Raw genomic sequence first — 18068 nt, forward strand, 5'->3', positions numbered from 1 at the left:
CTAAGTATGTATGTCTTATCTCAATAGCTTTCAGAAGCTCAGTCTAAGAAATAACGTATGTAATACATCATCTGACAGATGACCCTGTTGCTTTTGGGAAATGCAAGTTTTTTGCACCAAGTCAAGATAAAAAATGCATGAGTTAATACTCAGCAAATGCTCAGGTTATTGCTTGTTAAAAGTTTAGTATTTGCTTTCAGGCAGTTTTGTTACCAAGTTTTTTGTTTCCCAATTTCTATTTTTGGGTAATGTTAGATTCAAACCATGTACAGTACCTCAGGAGAATGTCTAAAAGTTGGCAGTCATTCAGCTGTGAGAAAGGTTTCAGATACTATTTGCATAGAATATGAATGAGGGCATGCAGGATTAGGCCATAATTGTGAAAGGCTAATGCACTACTGACAAAATAAAACAAAAGACAATAAAAATAGTTCAAAAGTATAAGCTAAAATTAGATCTGTTAGTTGTTGCTATGCACTAGAAAGGAAGGAACTTAAGTTTACATTACAGGTCCCAAGACCTAGTGCTTCTGCTTGAGGAAGTGAACTGTAAGCACTTACTATTAGGTATGCCACTCATTACCATGAGTAGTCTTATTAACTTCCATGAGACTACTCAGAGTGAGCATTACACTTAGCAAAGTGATTCTGTGAAATAACAAACATACTTTTAATCGGTAAACCAAAACAAACAAACAAAACCTGGGTATCAATATTTATTCTCCCAAATTAGTATCAAAGGATTTTTTTTCAATATTTTGTCTCCTCAGATAGATTGTATGTATTGCTTTTATGTTAAAGACATTGTGTGGTTCATTTGTTCGGCAAGATGACAAAGTTTATAGTTACAAGTTTCAGAGTAGTAGCCCTGTTGGTCTGTGTCAGCAAAAAGAACGAGGAGTACTTGTGGTACCTTGGAGACTAACAAATTTATTTGAGCATAAGCTTTTGTGGGCTAAAACCCACTTCAGCAGATGCATGAGTAGAAAATACAGTAGGAAGATATATATACACAGAGAACATGAAAAAGTGCAATACCATACCAACTGTAACGAGAGTAATCAATTAAGATGGGCTGCTTTGAGCAGGGGGTTGGACTAGATGATCTCCTGAGGTCCCTTCCAACCCTAATGATCTATGATTCTATGATTCTATTATCAGCAGGAGGAAAAAAACCACTTTTGTAGTGATAATCAGGATGGCTCATTTCCAACAGTTGACAAGAGGGTGTGAGTAACAGTAGGAGAAAAATTAGCATGGGGAAATAGTTTTTACTTTGCATAATGACCCATCCACTCCCAGTCTTTATTCAAGCCTAATTTAATGATGTCCAGTGTGGAAATTAATTCTAATTCAGCAGTTTCTCGTTGGAGTTTGTTTCTGAAGTTTTTTTGTTGGAGAATTGTGACTTTGAGGTCTGTAATTGAATGATCAGGGAGGTTGAAGTGTTCTCCAACTGGTTTTTAAATGTTATATTTCTTGACATCTAATTTGTGTCCATTTATTCTTTTGCATAGAGGCTGTCTGGTTGAGCCAATGTACATGGCAGAGGGGCATTGCTGGCACATGATGGCATATATCACGTTGGTAGATGTGCAGGTGAACAAGCTTCTGATAGTGCGGCTTTCATTCATGGATCTCAAAGCTCTCTGTGTGGTAAAAAAAAAAAAAAAAAAGTCTGTGAGGCAAGTAATATTAATATACTCATTTATTATGTGGATAAAATGAAGCACAGAAAGGGTCAGTGACTTTCCCAAACTTACATAGTAGGACAGTAAAAGAGCTCAGAATAACACTCTGTGTTACTGACCTCTAGTCCCCCTGCTATAAAGTAGAGGCACATGATAGGCCTGAAAGCTGCAAAATTCAGATCTAGATTTTGACTCCCTCTTTTACCCCACCCCACTGAAATTTTGTGAGAAGAGGGATCAGATCCTGGGTTTGGATGCAGGTCCATCTCTAGTGGAGAATTAATATTTCAAGCATTTTAGTTTCATCACATGACAAGGTAAATACTATCATTGTATTAAAGTTTCCTTTTAGCCATGTAGATGTTACTATGGTAGACATCCATGAATTTCTCCAGTAAAATGTCAGTGCATACTGTTACTCTTTTGTGGAACAATAGTGACATCTAGTGACCATCTAGTTTTGTAACTATAACAGAGCTAGATTTCGGAGTGGTAGCGTGTTAGTCTGTATCAGCAAAATAACGAGGCGTACTTGTGGCATCTTAGAGACTAACAAATGTATTATACAGTGCTGTATTCTACACATAAACAGAGCTAGTTTTCAGCTAGTGCAAATTGGTGTAGTTGCATTAACTTCAGTAGAGCTGTGCTGACTTAAACCAGCTGAGAATCTGACCCAGTATCTTCATATTGAGTATGCATACAGTTTGAAAACTGGCATCGGTTAACAGCCATGCGCTTTCCTGTTATTTAATGTAATAAACCTCTTTTTACAAATGCAATTACACTTCTCCTTAGTTTTCCCTTCATTTAGAACCCTGATATGACATCCAGACTCAGAGAGAAAACTCATGAAATGTTCAACGGCAAGATAACTTTCCTTTTTCTTTCTCTGTCTATGTATTTCTAATTTGCTTATCACTGTAGGATGTAAGTGCCAAATACTCATTTAAAAATAGTAAATTTCATGTGTAAGGGACTGCGTTCTCCATCTCTCCTTTATTCAGATGCTATTATGTAGAGTTTAATTTTATATATGTAGCAGGAATTATGCTAGGTTCTTAAATCCTCACTATTGAGAGAAGGCTTGTGAGGGGGAATAAAAACCCAGTTAAGTTTAAAACAAACAAAATGGTGGCAGAGTGGTTAAGATGCTTGACTAGAAGCCTGAAGATCATGTATTTAAATCTCTCTTGATATTACACTGAACGGCCAGCTCCAGTTCACCCAGTTGCAAAATGAATACCTGATCCATTGGGTTAGGGCAGTCAAAGGCAATTGTAAGGATATGTGGGACTAGAACCTAGGTCTGCAGAGTCTGAGATAGCAGATGTTTCCACATCACAGTGTTCCTTGGATGAGGTTCTGCATGGTCTCCCTCTGGTGAAGCTTAGGCGCCACAGGAAATATGACACAAAAGTTCCACAGTGAAAGCACCCTGTGGTCCTCTGATTGGCCCATGATCGCTATTTAACCCTGGAGAGTGTTCCAAGAAGTTGTCTGGGCAACCATACAGATTTCTGGCATTGGCTAGTATCATAGCTTTCCTACTCATATTTGAACCTTAGTGTTCATAAACTAAGAAGCTAGCATGAACCCTTCTAAGCTTAATTACCAGCTTAGATCTGATCTCGCTGCCACCAACCAGGAATCCCAGTGCCTGGTACACTTGGGTCCCCCAAAACTTCCCTGTGGGACCCCCAAGACTCAGATGCCCTGAGTCTCCTAACAAAGGGGAATAAACTATTCCCCCTACCTCTCTCCCCCCCAGAATTTCCTCTCTGGACTAACCTGAGAGTTACTGATGCAACCTCTTTACATCACAGCCCTTATTATCGGCAGAAGCATGTCTCTCTCTTCACAACAGAGACAACTGCCGACAACTCAGGAGCAAAAAGATTCTATCCTCTCTTCCGCCATCTCCCCACAGGGTCACAAAGCCCTGTGCTGCCAGAGCACTTCACCCTCGTAAGATCTAACACACACGAGAAGTTCCTCTCTTTCGTTACCTTAAGCTGACTCCAGAAGAACAAACTCGATAATCATGTTTAAAAAAAGAACAGAGAAACTACAACATGTAAGCATGATCTCTGCACCAAGGTGACATAACACAGGTCTATTGCTAAAGAAAAATAATGATAACAGTCGTATCAAAAAGATATTCCAAATTTAAAACATTCCAGCAAACTACCACACATGTAATACAAAAAAACAATAACAGCCTATTATTTTTCTACACTTTGTACTACACTGGAAACTAAAGATTAGAAGCTTTAAGAATAGAACAAGATCCGAACTCTCATAGCTGAGAGCCAGACAAAGACACAGACCCAAATATCCCTCCCTCGGCTTTGAAAAATCCGGTTTCCTGATTGGTCCTCTGGTCAGGTGTTTGGTTCCCTTTGTTAACCCTTTACAGGTGAAAGAAACATTAACCCTTAGCTATCTGTTTATGACAGCTAGCCAGGAGGAATTGCTCCTAAGCTTCCCAAGAAAAATGCAGACATGCTACATCTGCACTGGGACTATGAATACCCCTTAGACCTGCATCCTGTGATGAAGGTCATTTACGGATGGATTTATGCAATGTCTGAGCCAGAATCGGCAGCCCTTTGTTCGTACATCCAGGAAAATCTGGCCTAGGGCTTCACCTGCACTCTACCTCTCTGCCAGGGGCTCTGGTCCTTTTTGTTAAGCAAAAGGATGGAATGCTACGCGTCTGCGTACACTGTCGGGCCCTAAGCCTCGTGATGGTCTGACACCAGTATACTCTGCCCCTAATCTCAAAATTATCAGATCATGTATGGTCTTCCTGAATTTTCATCAACTGGATCTCTGGAGGGCTTACAACCTAGTGTATCTTAGAGCAGGAGACGAATGGAAGACGGCCTTTTGAACCTGCTATGGGCACTACGAATATTTAGTAATGGCATTTAGTCTGACCTGTGCTCCCATAACCTTTCAACACTTCATTCTGGGCCAGTATGTAATCACCTATTTTGGTGTCATACTTGTGTTTTCAAAGAACCCTGATCAACATTGTTACCATGTTCATTCCATCCTGAAAAGACTACAGAACAATAGATTATATGTGAAACTGGAAAAATGTACCTTTGACCAGTTCTCCTCAGAATGTTTTGGTTTTATCCTTTTCCCAGAGGACATTAAGATGGACTCGCAAAAGGTGGAGGCCATCTGCAGCTGGGCAGTTCCCAGGTCCCCCTGGGAGTTACAGAGCTTTCTGAACTTTGCAAATTTTTAACCGATAGTTCATTCCAGGCTTTTCAGGGCAAATACCCACCGTGACTAACCTCCTCTGGAAACCCATCAAATTTGTTTAGATGCCTGAAGCTCACCATGCCTTTGTATAGCCCAACCCACTTTTATGACTGCTCCTGATATAGTACATATGGATCTGTCCTAGGCATTCATAGTGGAGGCTGATGCATCCAATGTTGTCATTGAGGCCATCAGAGGTGCAGGCTACAGCAAGTGCTGTACTGCTGCTCAAACTCCTCCCAAAGACTCACCTCTGCTGAATGGAATTACGAAATATTAGACAATGAACTGCTTACGATTAAGTCAGCCTTTGAAGAGTGGTGCCATCACCTCAAGGGAATCTGACACCTGATGCAAGTCTTTTCTGACCATAATAACCTTGATTAACCTCGTAAGACTTGAACCTTGAACCAAAGACCGCTCAGATAGGCATTGTTCTTCTCTTGGTTTGATTTCATTATTACCTATCACACAGGAGCCAGGAATGGGAAAGACGATCCCTTATCTCAAAAGGGTGAATGCTACCAAGGGAATGAGGCGACACCCTATTTCCTTAGTGTTGCGATACACCAAGAGCTTATTGGTCTAATCTGATCTGCTTTGAGGGATGATCTGTAAACCCAGGAGGAGACAGAACAGCCTGAACAAATGAGAGCCAGAACCAAAATGCAATGATTCACATGGAATACAATCACATAATTCAATGTGCGTATTTACATTCCACCAGGGCATTCCAGGCTAGAAGTGCATCATATGTGTCATGACATTTCATTGTTGGGCTATTTTTGCTGCCTTAAGACTTCCTGCGTGACTTTCCATTTCTTCTGGTGACCCCAAATACAAACTGAAGTCTGGGATTATGTTGATTCTTGTGACCTGGGTGCACACACCAAGATACCCCATTGGCATTCTCCTTATCTATAACCTGGGCATCGATCACCCTGGATTTCCATGAACTCCCTGACTGTGATGGCCACGTGGTAGTCTTGACCATTGTGGACTAAGTGAGCAAAACGATGCCTTTAATCTCTTTGGTGCCCTGCCTTTTGCTGAAGCAACGGCTCAACTGCTGGTGGTTCATGTTAATCCATCTTCATGGTCTTCTGGACTGTATTATCTTGGACCAAGGTCAGCAGTTTGTCTCATGCTTTTGGTGTGAAATGCTCCAGTTACTGAACATTTGCGCTTTTACCTCCCCTATGAACCACCTTCAGACAGATGGGCAGACAGAGAAGGTGGATCAAGTACTAGAGCAATACCTAACATGCTTTGTCAACTACCATTCTGATAACTGTTCTCCCCCCTGCCTTATGCTGAGTTCTCGTACAACAATGCTGACCATGCCTTCACGGGGCAGAGTCCCCATTTTTGCAAATTATGGGTTCCACCCTCATTTCCACCCAGCTTTGCTGACAGCCTGCCCAAACCCAGCAGCCACTGACTGGATCCAATGAATTAATCCTATCCAGGAGGAACTTAAAGACCACCGCAAAGACACGAAAAAGGACTACAAGTGGTATGTGGACTGTTGATGCCAGGAAGGTCCAGCTCTCACAGTGGGCCAAATAATCTGGCTTGCAGCAAAATATCTTTGTATGAACAGGCTGATCTGCAAGCTAGACCACCAGTTACTTGGACCATTCTGGATTTATCAGCAAATCAACCCTGTAACCTTCAAACTGTAGAGCCCTCAATCGCTTAAGGCGTATCATGTTTTCAGTGTATCCCTCCTGAAGTCTTACATGGAGGACCCTTTTCTTGACCAGTCCAAACAGCCACCCCACCATTCCAGGTCCAAGGGCATGAGGATAGTCCATATGATCCCATACTCTAAACTGCAGAATGGGAGACTATACTATCTCAGTGACTGGGAGGGCTATGATCCTGAAGAGCATAGCTGCTGCCCATGTCATGCCCTGACCTGCTGAAAAGGTTTCCTCAAGGCCAGCTGGATAAAACAGGCCTGAGGCCAACCCAGAGGAAGTAGTGTGTGTGTGTGTGTGTGTGTGTAATGTATTGATCCATGTGACTAGAACCCAGGTCTGCAGAGCCTGGGACAGGTGATGTTGTACCAGAAGACGATGCACTGCCGCATCCAAGGGGCACTATGGAGATTAGGTGCTGCCAGAAGTACTGTCCAGAGTGATAGCAACCTACGACCCTCTGATTGTCCCATACTCGCTATTTAACCCTAGATGGTACAACAGGAAGTTGTCTGGGCAACTACACAGATTTCTGGCCTGCTGCAACTCCAGACCTCACTACCTTTCTGATCTCCAGTCTCCAACCCCTGCCTGACTCTCACTTTTCTTCCTTCGTCCTGATTCTAGCCTAACTATCTCTGATCTCTGGCCTCTGACCCCCCCTTGACTCTGACCCAGACTCTTGCTTATTGATCTTGTTTCTAGTGATTATTCTGATCCCTGCTTGCTGACTTCTGCCTTGTAGCCATCCTTGACAGATGGGTTGGCCCGTCTGTGACTTTTAGGCAAGACTGCCTATGCCCTGATCCCTTACATCAGACATGATGCTGGTCACGTCATTCCCCTGTGTACTGTTGACTATGAAACTGACCTGTCTTCTCTGTGTCTGCCCAATGAACCATTGGCTTGGAGGAACTTTGACTTAGACAGTGCCAATGACCATACTCTTAGTATTGCTGAAGTGGGGTACCCTACGTCACCCTCCTCACATTGTCCAAATCAAATAAGATGGTTGCTATTGTGATGCTGTCCACCTCAAGCCGTTCTTATCTATTCCAATTTCTTTTCTTGAATTTAAAGTACTTCCTCCTTTCTGGTTTCCCTGATTATTCTTCCCCTTTAGTTTGTCCAAAATTAGATGGGAAAATGATCTGACACCTCTCTCTCTTATTATGTTCAGTTCCTCTTCACTGGCTTTCTCATGCTTTTTGTAACAAATTCAAACTCCTTTAAGGCCATGCACAACTCAAGCTAAGTCTACACTAGCAGCGCTTTACTGGTCTAGGAATACTGGTATACTACACTGACGAAGAACTCCTAGTATGGCTACAGCTATATTAGGAAAGATGTGCTTTGTACCAGTATGGTAAAATTACCCCCTACAAGTGAAGCAAGCTACACCAGTAAAAGTGCAGATTTACCAGTATAACTGTATCTACCCTACAGATGTCTGTCAGCATAGCTGTGTCAGTCAGTGATCACATCTCTTCATGCCCCAATCAACATATATCTATACTGACAGAAGCCTGTAGCATAGACATAGTCTTAGTTTTTGCATCTCTCTCCGTTTGCATTTATTTTGATACTCCTCCCCATCCTCTTCACTCTTCTCCTCACCTCTTCATTCAGCTTAAGCCACAGTTCTAATAACCTCCTTCATTTCTTCCTCACATGTTCTTCTCACTTTCTTTTATGTGACTCCTAAGTCTGGAACTCCTTTCTTGACCCTCTCTGCCATCTCTCCACTCTGTCAAATCCCTCACATAGTGTAAGATCCATAAACCTTAGTTTCCCCTGCTAAGTAGTGACATCGAAGAGGAATCATGAAACTTTCGATGCTATATGCATTAATCCCTAAAATATTAATAATGTGATCTTACTATAATCACTCTCATTCTCTCTTCCTGTTCTCTCTCCTTCCCCTCACTGCCTAGGAAGAAGTACAGAGGAAAGCAGTCTGAGGATTATAGTGAATCACAAGCTAAATATTAGTTAACAGTGTAACACTGTTGCAAAAAAAAGCAAACATAATTCTGGGATTTATTAGCAGGAGTGTTGTAAGCAAGACACGAGAAGTAGTTCTTCCACTCTTCTCCATACCGATATTGCCTCATGGAGTATTGTGTCCAGTTCTGGGTGCCACATTCCAGGAAAGATGTGGACAAATCGGAGAAAGTCCAGAGGAGAACAACTAAAATTATTAAAAGTCTAGAAAACATGACCTATGAGGCAAGATTAAAAAAATTGGGTTTGTTTAGGCTGGAGAAGAGAAGACTGAGAGGGAACATTATAATAGTTTTCAAGTGCATAAAAGGTTGATACAAGGAGGAGGGTGAAAAATTGTACTCTTTAACCTCTAAAGATAGGACAAGAAGCAATGGGATTAAATTGTAGCAAAGGAAGGTTAGCTTGGACATTAGGAAAAACTTCCTAACTGTCCGGGTTGTTGAGCACTGGAACAAATTGCCTAGAGAAGTTGTGGAATCTCCATACTTGCATGTTTTTAAGAACAGATTAGACAAACACCTACCAAGAATGGTCAAGTTATTATATAGTTCTGTCTTGAATGTAAGGCAGATTAGATGACCTACTGAGGTCCCTTCCAGTTTTACACTTCTATGATTTTATGTATCTGTACCTGTGCTAGTCAATTTCTTCTTAACTTAGGTAGCAAGCTTTTCAGGGGAGGGACTCTTTTGTCCCCTGTATTGCACTGCAAATATTTATTGTGTAAATTATAATGTACTGAGCCTAACTTAAGTTGTAAATACAGTTGTGAAGGTTTTGTATCTCTGTTGGGACTGTAAATTCAAGTGGCATTCCCATTTGCATTATTTTTTGGAGTGATGATAGTGATTTTGTGCAATATGCCCCCCATCCCCCTTACAGGAAGCTTTGTTGAACTGTTTGTTACCACATGCAATCTAGGTCATACTGTTCTTTGTTAATAAATGTGGTAAAATAGCCATTCAACAAACTGCCTGGCTTTAGAGAAATAAAAGGAATTAGCATCTGCAGTTTTCTTTTTCTTTTTTTTTTTCTTTTAAAAGTTTTCGCATGGTAGCTTTATAGACAGCCTTTTATCACTTCCCTTTTCCATCTGTAATTCTCCATATCTTGAACTTCCTCTTTGGGTTTTATTGCCTTTGGCAAACTAGAGCATGTATGTTACAGCCTGCAATAAATCATATTAGAATCAATAAATATTTTTCTTCTAATATTTTGTTTCCTTTGGCACGCACTTGTTCAGCTGATATGATAGTCTATCATTTCCATAATCTTATTCTTCTTATTTATTTCTTGATGTAAAACAGTTGTAATTTACAATCTTCATTCTAGAAATATATTTTCTTTAGATCTTTGCAAACCACTATAAAATGCATATTTTAAGACACAAGATATAACTTGAGAGGAGAAAAAAAAGGAAGTTGAGGTGACTGCAGTTGTCATTTCAGGCATGGAAGCTTGCCACTGATTTCTTCTTAGGGTTTCATTTTGTAGCATAGTCAGTTATCTAACATCTATTTTAGTATAGTCTCTGAGGATACAGGAGTTTTAAAAAGATATGATATTGCAGTTATCCTACATTTGCCGCATCTGCAGTTTCCCTCCCCATCACATTTGCAACACACACTAATAATTATTTCCACAGGATTCTCCCATCAGCAACATTGTATTTGTCCTCCTGCAGAGTATTATTTCCTCAGATGTGCTTGCAGCAGCAGCTTGAAGATGATGAGTCAAAACTAGTTTAATTTACACTATTGTAGCCAGTGCTTCTGGGAAAATATTGCTCAAGACTGCATTGGGCAAATTCATGTTGATTGTTAAAATTTTCTTCTGTTGCTTAGTATGCTGTAATGGAAGAGAGAAATGGGTCAGAAAAGGAAGAAAGAGACAAAGTTGCATGTGGTTACCTTGCCCTTTAAGGATAGTCAGTGTGCTCTTGAATTCACCTGTAAAGACCTCATGTTGCCACACCCTATTTCTCTCCAATGTGCTTTGTTACCACTCTAAAGATTGCTTGAAGCACTGTAGTTCCTGTATATCCAACAACCCTAATTTTAAAAATTTTGTGCCCCTTTGGTTACTTTCCTTTGCTCTGAGTATCCATTTCTCTTGGAGATCACCCATACACTTCCATATATGATCACTGTAGAAGTTCCAAGTCCTTTTTGTACCCTTCCTCTAATGACCCCAATTCTATATCACAGCCATACACTTCTGTTAATTCATTTGAAAATTTCAGTAGTCTGTTTTCCTGTTTAGAGACCTTGAAGTGCTCCACAACTTTCCCCTAGAAACTTTTACCACACCTTTCTTATAGAAATGCCCTATGATCCTCTATTTCTTTTTAAATACTTGATGCTTTTTGCACACCATTTAGAAGCCTTCCTGTGCACTTCAGCCACATTTTCAGAGTTCCCTCGTGTAATTCAACATCCCCTGAGAATAATTCTTCTGTACCCCTCCTGTTTAATACTTCATTTAAGTGCTCCAGCTTTGTAGATGCTCCTCAGTGTTTTCCTGAATCTGTCAATTTCCTAAGGTTCCTATTATGCTCACAAACCTCCTTTTAGAGCAGGGGTCGGCAACCTGCAGCACGTGGGCTGATTTTTAGTGGCAAGCTGCTGCCAACCAGGGTCCCAGCCCTGCTCAGCCCGCTGCCGGCCTAGATGGACGGAACCTGGCCGGCAGCAGGCTGAGCGGGGCCAACAGCCCAGACCCAGGCTGAGCGGGGCTGGCGGCTGGAACACCATCCACTGCTGGTCTGGGGTTTTGTCTGCTGCCTGCACTGCCAGTCTGGCATGTGAAACCTTTTACTGGCATGCGAAAGCTTAAATTAATGAAGACTTGACACACCACTTCTCAAAGGTTGCTGACCCATTTTAGAGACTTTTGAGATATTCCCACATTCCCCTAAAGTGTTCTCTTATGTGTTCCCAGACCTATTTCATAGATATTATTGTATTGCATTTGTAGCACCTAGAGGGCTCAGTCATAGACCAGGAGTCCGTTGGGCTAGGCATTGTACAAACACAAAAGGAGACAATCCCTGCCTTCAGGAGTTTATAATCTAAAATACCCTCATGCACTCCTGAACTATATTTAAAACACAGCAGTTCTGTACTCTCTTATATAAACCTCTGGTTCTCTCTTGTACCCTTCCTACAGAGAGCCCAGTATTTTCTCCTGCCCATAGATTCTTCCATGAGTACTTCAGCACCCTCTGTGCAATTTCTTTGGCATTATGCACTGCCATATGCTTCTGCTCTCTCATTTGAGGCCCTATATTCTCCTCTACATCAAGGTGTTGAAACAAAACAGAGTACAAAAGAACATAGAGGGGTACAGTGGAGCCTACACACTATGCACTCTTCATTTTCTCTGAGCTGGCAAAAGGCACTCTGCACCAGCTCCACCTCGCATTCAGGATACATACTGAGGATGGAGCGGGGGGGATGCAATCACTCTATGCAGAACACTCCACTCCAACAGAGAAAGATATTGAGACAGGAGTTAATGATGCTTGAATCTGCATTGACTTCCACACCAAACTCCTTCCACTTGGAGGGATTAGTAGAAACTCTTAATGACAGTACAGGTCATGAAAGAGATGCTGCCTGGTGAGTGGCTAGGAAGCAATGAGAAGGGCCCAGCACACTCTGTAGAGGCCTCAAGAGCCTTGCATTCTTTCTCTCTCTTTCCTTGTTTAGAGCAGGGTGTAGCCCTTAATGACCACTGAATGATACTGTATTTAACATCTCATCCCTACTTGGGAAATTCACTGCACCCCGACCTGTGCAGGTGCTCCATGCCGTGCCTTCGTCTTCAGGTGAGGGGATTTTTGTCCTCCAAGCCACTGTATAAGTCTCCTGTGCAAAACCCTTTTACTTGAACTCCGTGTAGGGGATGAAAATTTGGCCCCCTTTTAGCCACAATCCTGTCCTCTTCCTAGTCCATTCCATAAGTGTTTTAAGTATCCTAATTGCAGCTTTCACAATTGCTACCACTAGTGGAGCTCCACATTGGAATTATGGCTTTAGTGGTTCTTCCCTTTGTGATCTATTTGATTCAGCTTCCCTGGTTCCCCTCAGTATTTGTGATATCCAAGTAGAGGAAAAAATGATGTTTTACCTGGTGAAAATCCCCATCCCCAGTATCTCAGGCAACCAAATGGATTTTTTTGTCAAATTTTCCTCATAAAATTCATCACTAGACTGTGACCAAATATGAAAAATGTCACCCTCCGGTTTTTTTTTTTTTAAAGACTGTCATAAGGAACTGTAAATTAGGGTCTTATAACTGAAGTGACTTGTCCCTAAGGGCTGCTGTATTGTGGTGTTAGTGTAACACTCTGATAAACAAAATAGCCACCTATTGGCAGTATAAAACTACATTATAGTTTAGAACAAAGCAAATATTTCTCATTTATACTCAGATATACAGTGTGCAATTCATAAGCAGCATTTTGTTAGTGTCTTTATTCATAGTGGCTTACAGTTAAAAGTATGTTGCAATGCTCTTTTGTGTTTATTGCCTGAATTGTGTAATGTGTTTGTTATTATTTAGTGTTGTAGTGGTTCAGAAGAATGTGTAAAGTAAATGTTTTTCAATCTTATCTGTGAGGATAGCTGTATTTGTAAACATTAGAAATATTTCTGCATACTTTCCTTTTCATTCCTCTTAAAACAAACCAAAATAAAACCCCCTATAATCTAAATATTACACTTTCAAGATTTAAATATTTTAATATAGCTTAGCAAATTGTTCCTCCTATTTTAGCAGTTTATTTTTAGCTCCCCTGAGACCTCTCCCTTTCCTGGTAGTATTTGTTTATGGAGAGATGTACAGTGTTTATCTGAGATGTACGTGTTTTGTTGGAACCTGTACACTGGCAGCAGTGGGAAGTGCTCTGGAGTAAATATGCAGTCACACACATTCCTCAATTGCCTGTAGCATGAAGATTAGCTATACTTTAAATTGGGATAGTGGAGGGGAAAATTAATCCATTCCAGTTTATCTGAGATGGCCCTCCTCCTGCCCGCACAGTAGGATTTTGAGGGAGAGGCTGCTAGCCAACTCTTTGCTCTGGATTGACTTGTTTTCCCAAATTCATTAACCCCTGCAAAGGAAAGCCAAGGCTTGATGTAGGTGTTACCTGGTGCTTCGCCTTTCTTTTGCATCAAACCAATCATAAAGGAATTGTTTCAGAAACAGCTGGGGAAGCGAGGGTAGGAGTGGGAGTGTGTGGAATTATTTAATATGGCATATCATTAGGTACAAAGAAATTTTTAAATGGTACATTTAGGAAATACTCAATAGGCTACACCGGCTAGGACCATGGGCAAGCACAGGAATTTTGTAGTGAATAAACTGCATTAGAAACTCATTTCTGAAATAAACCTTCATTTAAAGTCAATTGGTGGAAATCTCCCTTGGAATTTCTTTATTAAATGGTGCTTTTGAAATAAAAATTCCAACACCTGAACAAAGGAGGAATCACCATCATTCCCCGGAGTGACAGTAATTATCTTCTTTTCTCCATATATCTATGGGTTACTGTGCATGGACAGTGTGCATACATTCTTGTTGCCTGGACTGATGCTGTAGCTTATTCCAACCCTATGCCTGGTACTATTTCCAGAACAGGAGTATTTTTAACCACTGTTTTTGGTAGCAATTGTTCCTACCACTGTTGCTTTTTGTTTTATTTTAGCATTTCTCTCATCCAAATAAGGTGGGCCAGATTCAACCAGTAGTATTCAGTGAGTAGTACTTTTCTTTGTGAGTAATCCTGTCATTTCAGTAGGGTTAGGAGGGCAGTAAAATGCTACTCGATGCTGGCAGAATCTGGACCCTGGTGAGCAGTCCAGCAACAGCCATGCTCTGAAAATCCTGTGAAAAAGGGGCAGAAGGGAGACAGTGGTCTTGACCTGCACAGGTTTCTGTGAGCCACTGGTCTCCTTAAAACGCCTCCGTGCTTCCCTTCCTTGTGGGTGGGATGGGAAGAGGGGGAACCTATTCTGATATCATGTGGGGTGGAAGGACTTGGCAGGTGTGTGTTAAGATGGTGAAAATGGTTTTTCTCATTGGCTAATACAAAGGTGGGGGGGGTGGCATAGGTTCTGGAACTGGGGGAGCTTCAGCACCCCCTGGTTTGAAGTGGTTTCCATTGTATAGAGGGTTAACAGTTTGGTTCAATGGCTCTCAGCACCCCTACGCTACAAATTGCTCCAGCACTGCTGGGGGATGGCTAGGCCTTTGTTGGGTTTAGGGGGTATGGGCATTAAGGTTCTTGGTCCTGGGAGGAGGGAATAATTGGTAGGAGAGAAGGGGCGGGTGTGGGGTGGAGGGGTAGTGGGTGAGAAAGGAGGGCAGGGTCTGGGAGCTGGATGGGTCGGTCACTTGGGTGTGGCGAGGGTTGTTCGGGCAATGGAGGAGGCTGGCTAGAGTGCGGTTTTTTGGCGCATGGGCCCGCGAGCCCCAGTATCTGCCCAGGGGCGAGCCGCGCCCTGGAGAGGAGCCGCCCGCTCGCCTGCCCCGCTTACTGCAGCTGTTGTGGAATTCCGCTCCCCGCCACCTGCGGCCGCGGCGAAGGGCTCGCAGCGAGCGGAGGGTGAAGCTGCAGCGGATCCGGAGCAGCCCGACCCCGCAGACCCCTTTCCCACTCGCCCCGGCCTCTCTCCCGATGGGAGATGGAGAGTCACAATGACACATGACAGGGGGGCGCCGCTTGCAGCCGCGTCCGCGCTGGGGCTGCCAGGAGGGGCAGGGACCGGGACCCTGCTGGGCTGCTGCGAGCCCGGGCGGCGCTCTTCTCTGCGCCTTTCATGCGCGTGGCTAGCGGGGTGCGGCGCCCCTGCCCCCCGCCTGTGACTTCCGACCCGCCGCGGCGTGCCCGAGATCCAGAGCTGGTGGTCATAGGGTAAGGCTGGAAAACACGGGGGGCTGCGCTGCGAGCACGCCTCGGGGCTCTCTCCCTGCAGACACACCAGCCTCCGCCTCTGCGCGTGTGCAGGCGGAGGTCAGAATTCTCGGGGGCAGTGCGTGTGCGGGGCTGTGTTACACGTGTCCAGTGTGTGTGTGTGTATGTGAAGATGGAGTGTGTGGAATAGGGTACGTGAATGGTGTATAAAATACATGATGAGGTGGGGTGGCAGCAAGAAGTATTGGTGTAAATTTGGCGTGACTGAATTACTAACAATAAGTCATTCCAAAGGATCACCGGTAAAATCTTTATACCATACCATCAAGTGTTTTTCCTGGCCAAAAAGCCTGTTTTAGAGTACTTGCATTTTTTTTTGTAATTGTTACTTTTTCATACCTCAGCCTGTAGCTCCAGGCTCTCCCAGTGCCAGGAGAACAACTCACACAGATCTCTGACGGAGCAAGAAAAACTCTTACATTAAAAATTCTGTACAAATAGATTTTGTTTATTAATACAAATGTCATGATTTCCAGTTCAGTATCTCAGCCTCTCTTGGGAATCTCTCCTTTTGAAAAGTATGAGGTTCTTTTTCTAGTATTCAGGAGGCACAAGATATCTGACGATGAATACCATCATCATTGTAGACTGACTGTTGTCCTACTGGGGCCTCAGGTTATTTTAATCATAGGCGTGTAAGGTGTGCGTTTCAAATCTGGGAAGAAAAAAAAAAGGAAACATTTCTGTGGCCAGTGGATTTAATTAAAGTAATGATGTCTGTTTTAAAGCTGTTCAGAAGTTTGGAATTTTAGAATTCGCTGGGGAGATGGCGTAGAGGGCAGAGTGCGACTGAGGCAGTCAAAGGTGCATGATAGATTCAGGATTAAATAGGAATGTACATGTTTGTGATGATAGTTTTGATGTCTGAGTAGTGACTTAATGCTGTATTTGACCTGTGTTCTTTAGAAATAAGCAAATATGTACAATTGAAATCAGTGCTCTTGTCATTCTTCACAGAACTCTTCTCCTAACCATAGACATTGGCTTTATGCATTGCATTCAGTCCCAGTCAACACTAAGACAAATCTGAAAATAGTATGGCTGATCATACAATCTTTACATGGGTATTAAGTAAGTAATTATTCATCTCAGAACAGGTTGCAGGGTTGAGCCTATATATTCTGTTTACAGATGCATGTATTTCTCCGAAAGAGATTTATTTCCATTTTTTTTCTAAGCCAGATGATTTCTCTAAAGAAAGCTATTTTGTAATATTACATGCAGTGTTAGAGTTAGGAGTTTTGGGAATAATTTATATTGGGGAGCTTATGAAAACATCACAGCAAAGCCTAATAAATATCAGAGATTAGTTATCTGTATATATTTATTTAGCTCATTTATTTTTATTATCTAAGAAAAATGCCTAAGAAGTATCTGCATCAAAATAGAACACAGCTGTCCCGTCAAGCTACCATTCAAATAGTGTTTTGAACCCTCTCCTGTGTCTGTGCAAAATATTGTGTGTGTTCTGAATATATATTTATACTTCATAAACTGCTATATAATGATTTAACAATACTATATTCAATAGAAATTGTGTGTTCAAATTTAACTAAAACTAAGTATCAAAAATTAAGATGTTATCTGAGATTATATTATTATGGCAATATTGAAAAAAAATTAGTATTGTGTTTGATAGGGTTTTGGAGAGAGATGAGGTTATATTACTGTGGGTGATCTAAGGGTGAGAGGCTTTTCTGGAGTATTTCTGGTTTTATTGTCTGCTGGCTGAGGTAAAGTGTTTCATGAATTTGACTATTTAAGGCTGCTAGTTGGCAGAGTAATGTTATTTGTATATTAGCATTAAGGTCGCTGGGAGATTGTCATAAGTCTAATGATTGTTAGGGTACTCTTAGAGCTATTATATGGGAGTTCTCAGTGTGGTATGTTCTAAACAGATGAGTTTAATAATTGCACAACTGAGTTAGATTTTAGCCGTTTAGGATTGTAAACTAACAACTATTCCAGTTAAAAATTACTAACTTTTCTCTCCACAGTAAGATATTGTAGTAGAAATAGCAATAAAGCAACAGTAGAGTTTTCCTCATCTGTGTATTTTAAAGAATGTACTTTAAGGTTTATAGACTTTTTAAGTTATTGAGGGTGGCAACATAGAACTGCATTTTATAAGAAGCAATCAAAATGAGTCAGAAGATCAGTACTAACATTTGTTACATTGGAAAGGGCAGAGTAATGAAAAGTTTTATGGCCTATTCCCTAATGCAAATGATCCAAATTTCTTGAGAACTGAAGTAATGGTGCTTTAGCAGCTCATGAAAATCTTGATATGTGCACATATCTTGATATTTAACTAGCATCTCAGATTTCCTAATGAAAATGTTAAGTTGGCTGTTTAAAGACTTTTTGAAAAGGCTCTATTCCATGTAATAGCATATTTGTAACTTCT

General features: G+C 41.6%; 1 protein-coding gene across 2 annotated transcripts in view; it reads left to right on the top strand.

Moving 5' to 3' along the window:
* LOC116835908 (cytochrome P450 4V2-like) overlaps positions 1 to 18068 on the top strand; it is a 122878-nt gene that overhangs the window by 32282 nt on the left and 72528 nt on the right. The window contains exon 1 of one of the 2 annotated variants that reach the window (XM_032799181.2): positions 15307 to 15601. The exons of the other annotated variant lie outside the window; for it this stretch is intronic. Within the exon in view, the coding sequence (XP_032655072.1) occupies positions 15507 to 15601 (95 nt within the window). The 5' untranslated portion in view covers positions 15307 to 15506. Of the gene's footprint in view, positions 1 to 15306; positions 15602 to 18068 lie in introns of those variants that run through there. 2 annotated transcript variants of the gene reach the window in all.

Source organism: Chelonoidis abingdonii, chromosome 5 (genome assembly GCF_003597395.2).
Source record: "Chelonoidis abingdonii isolate Lonesome George chromosome 5, CheloAbing_2.0, whole genome shotgun sequence".
In the NCBI taxonomy this organism is placed as follows: domain Eukaryota; kingdom Metazoa; phylum Chordata; order Testudines; family Testudinidae; genus Chelonoidis; species Chelonoidis abingdonii.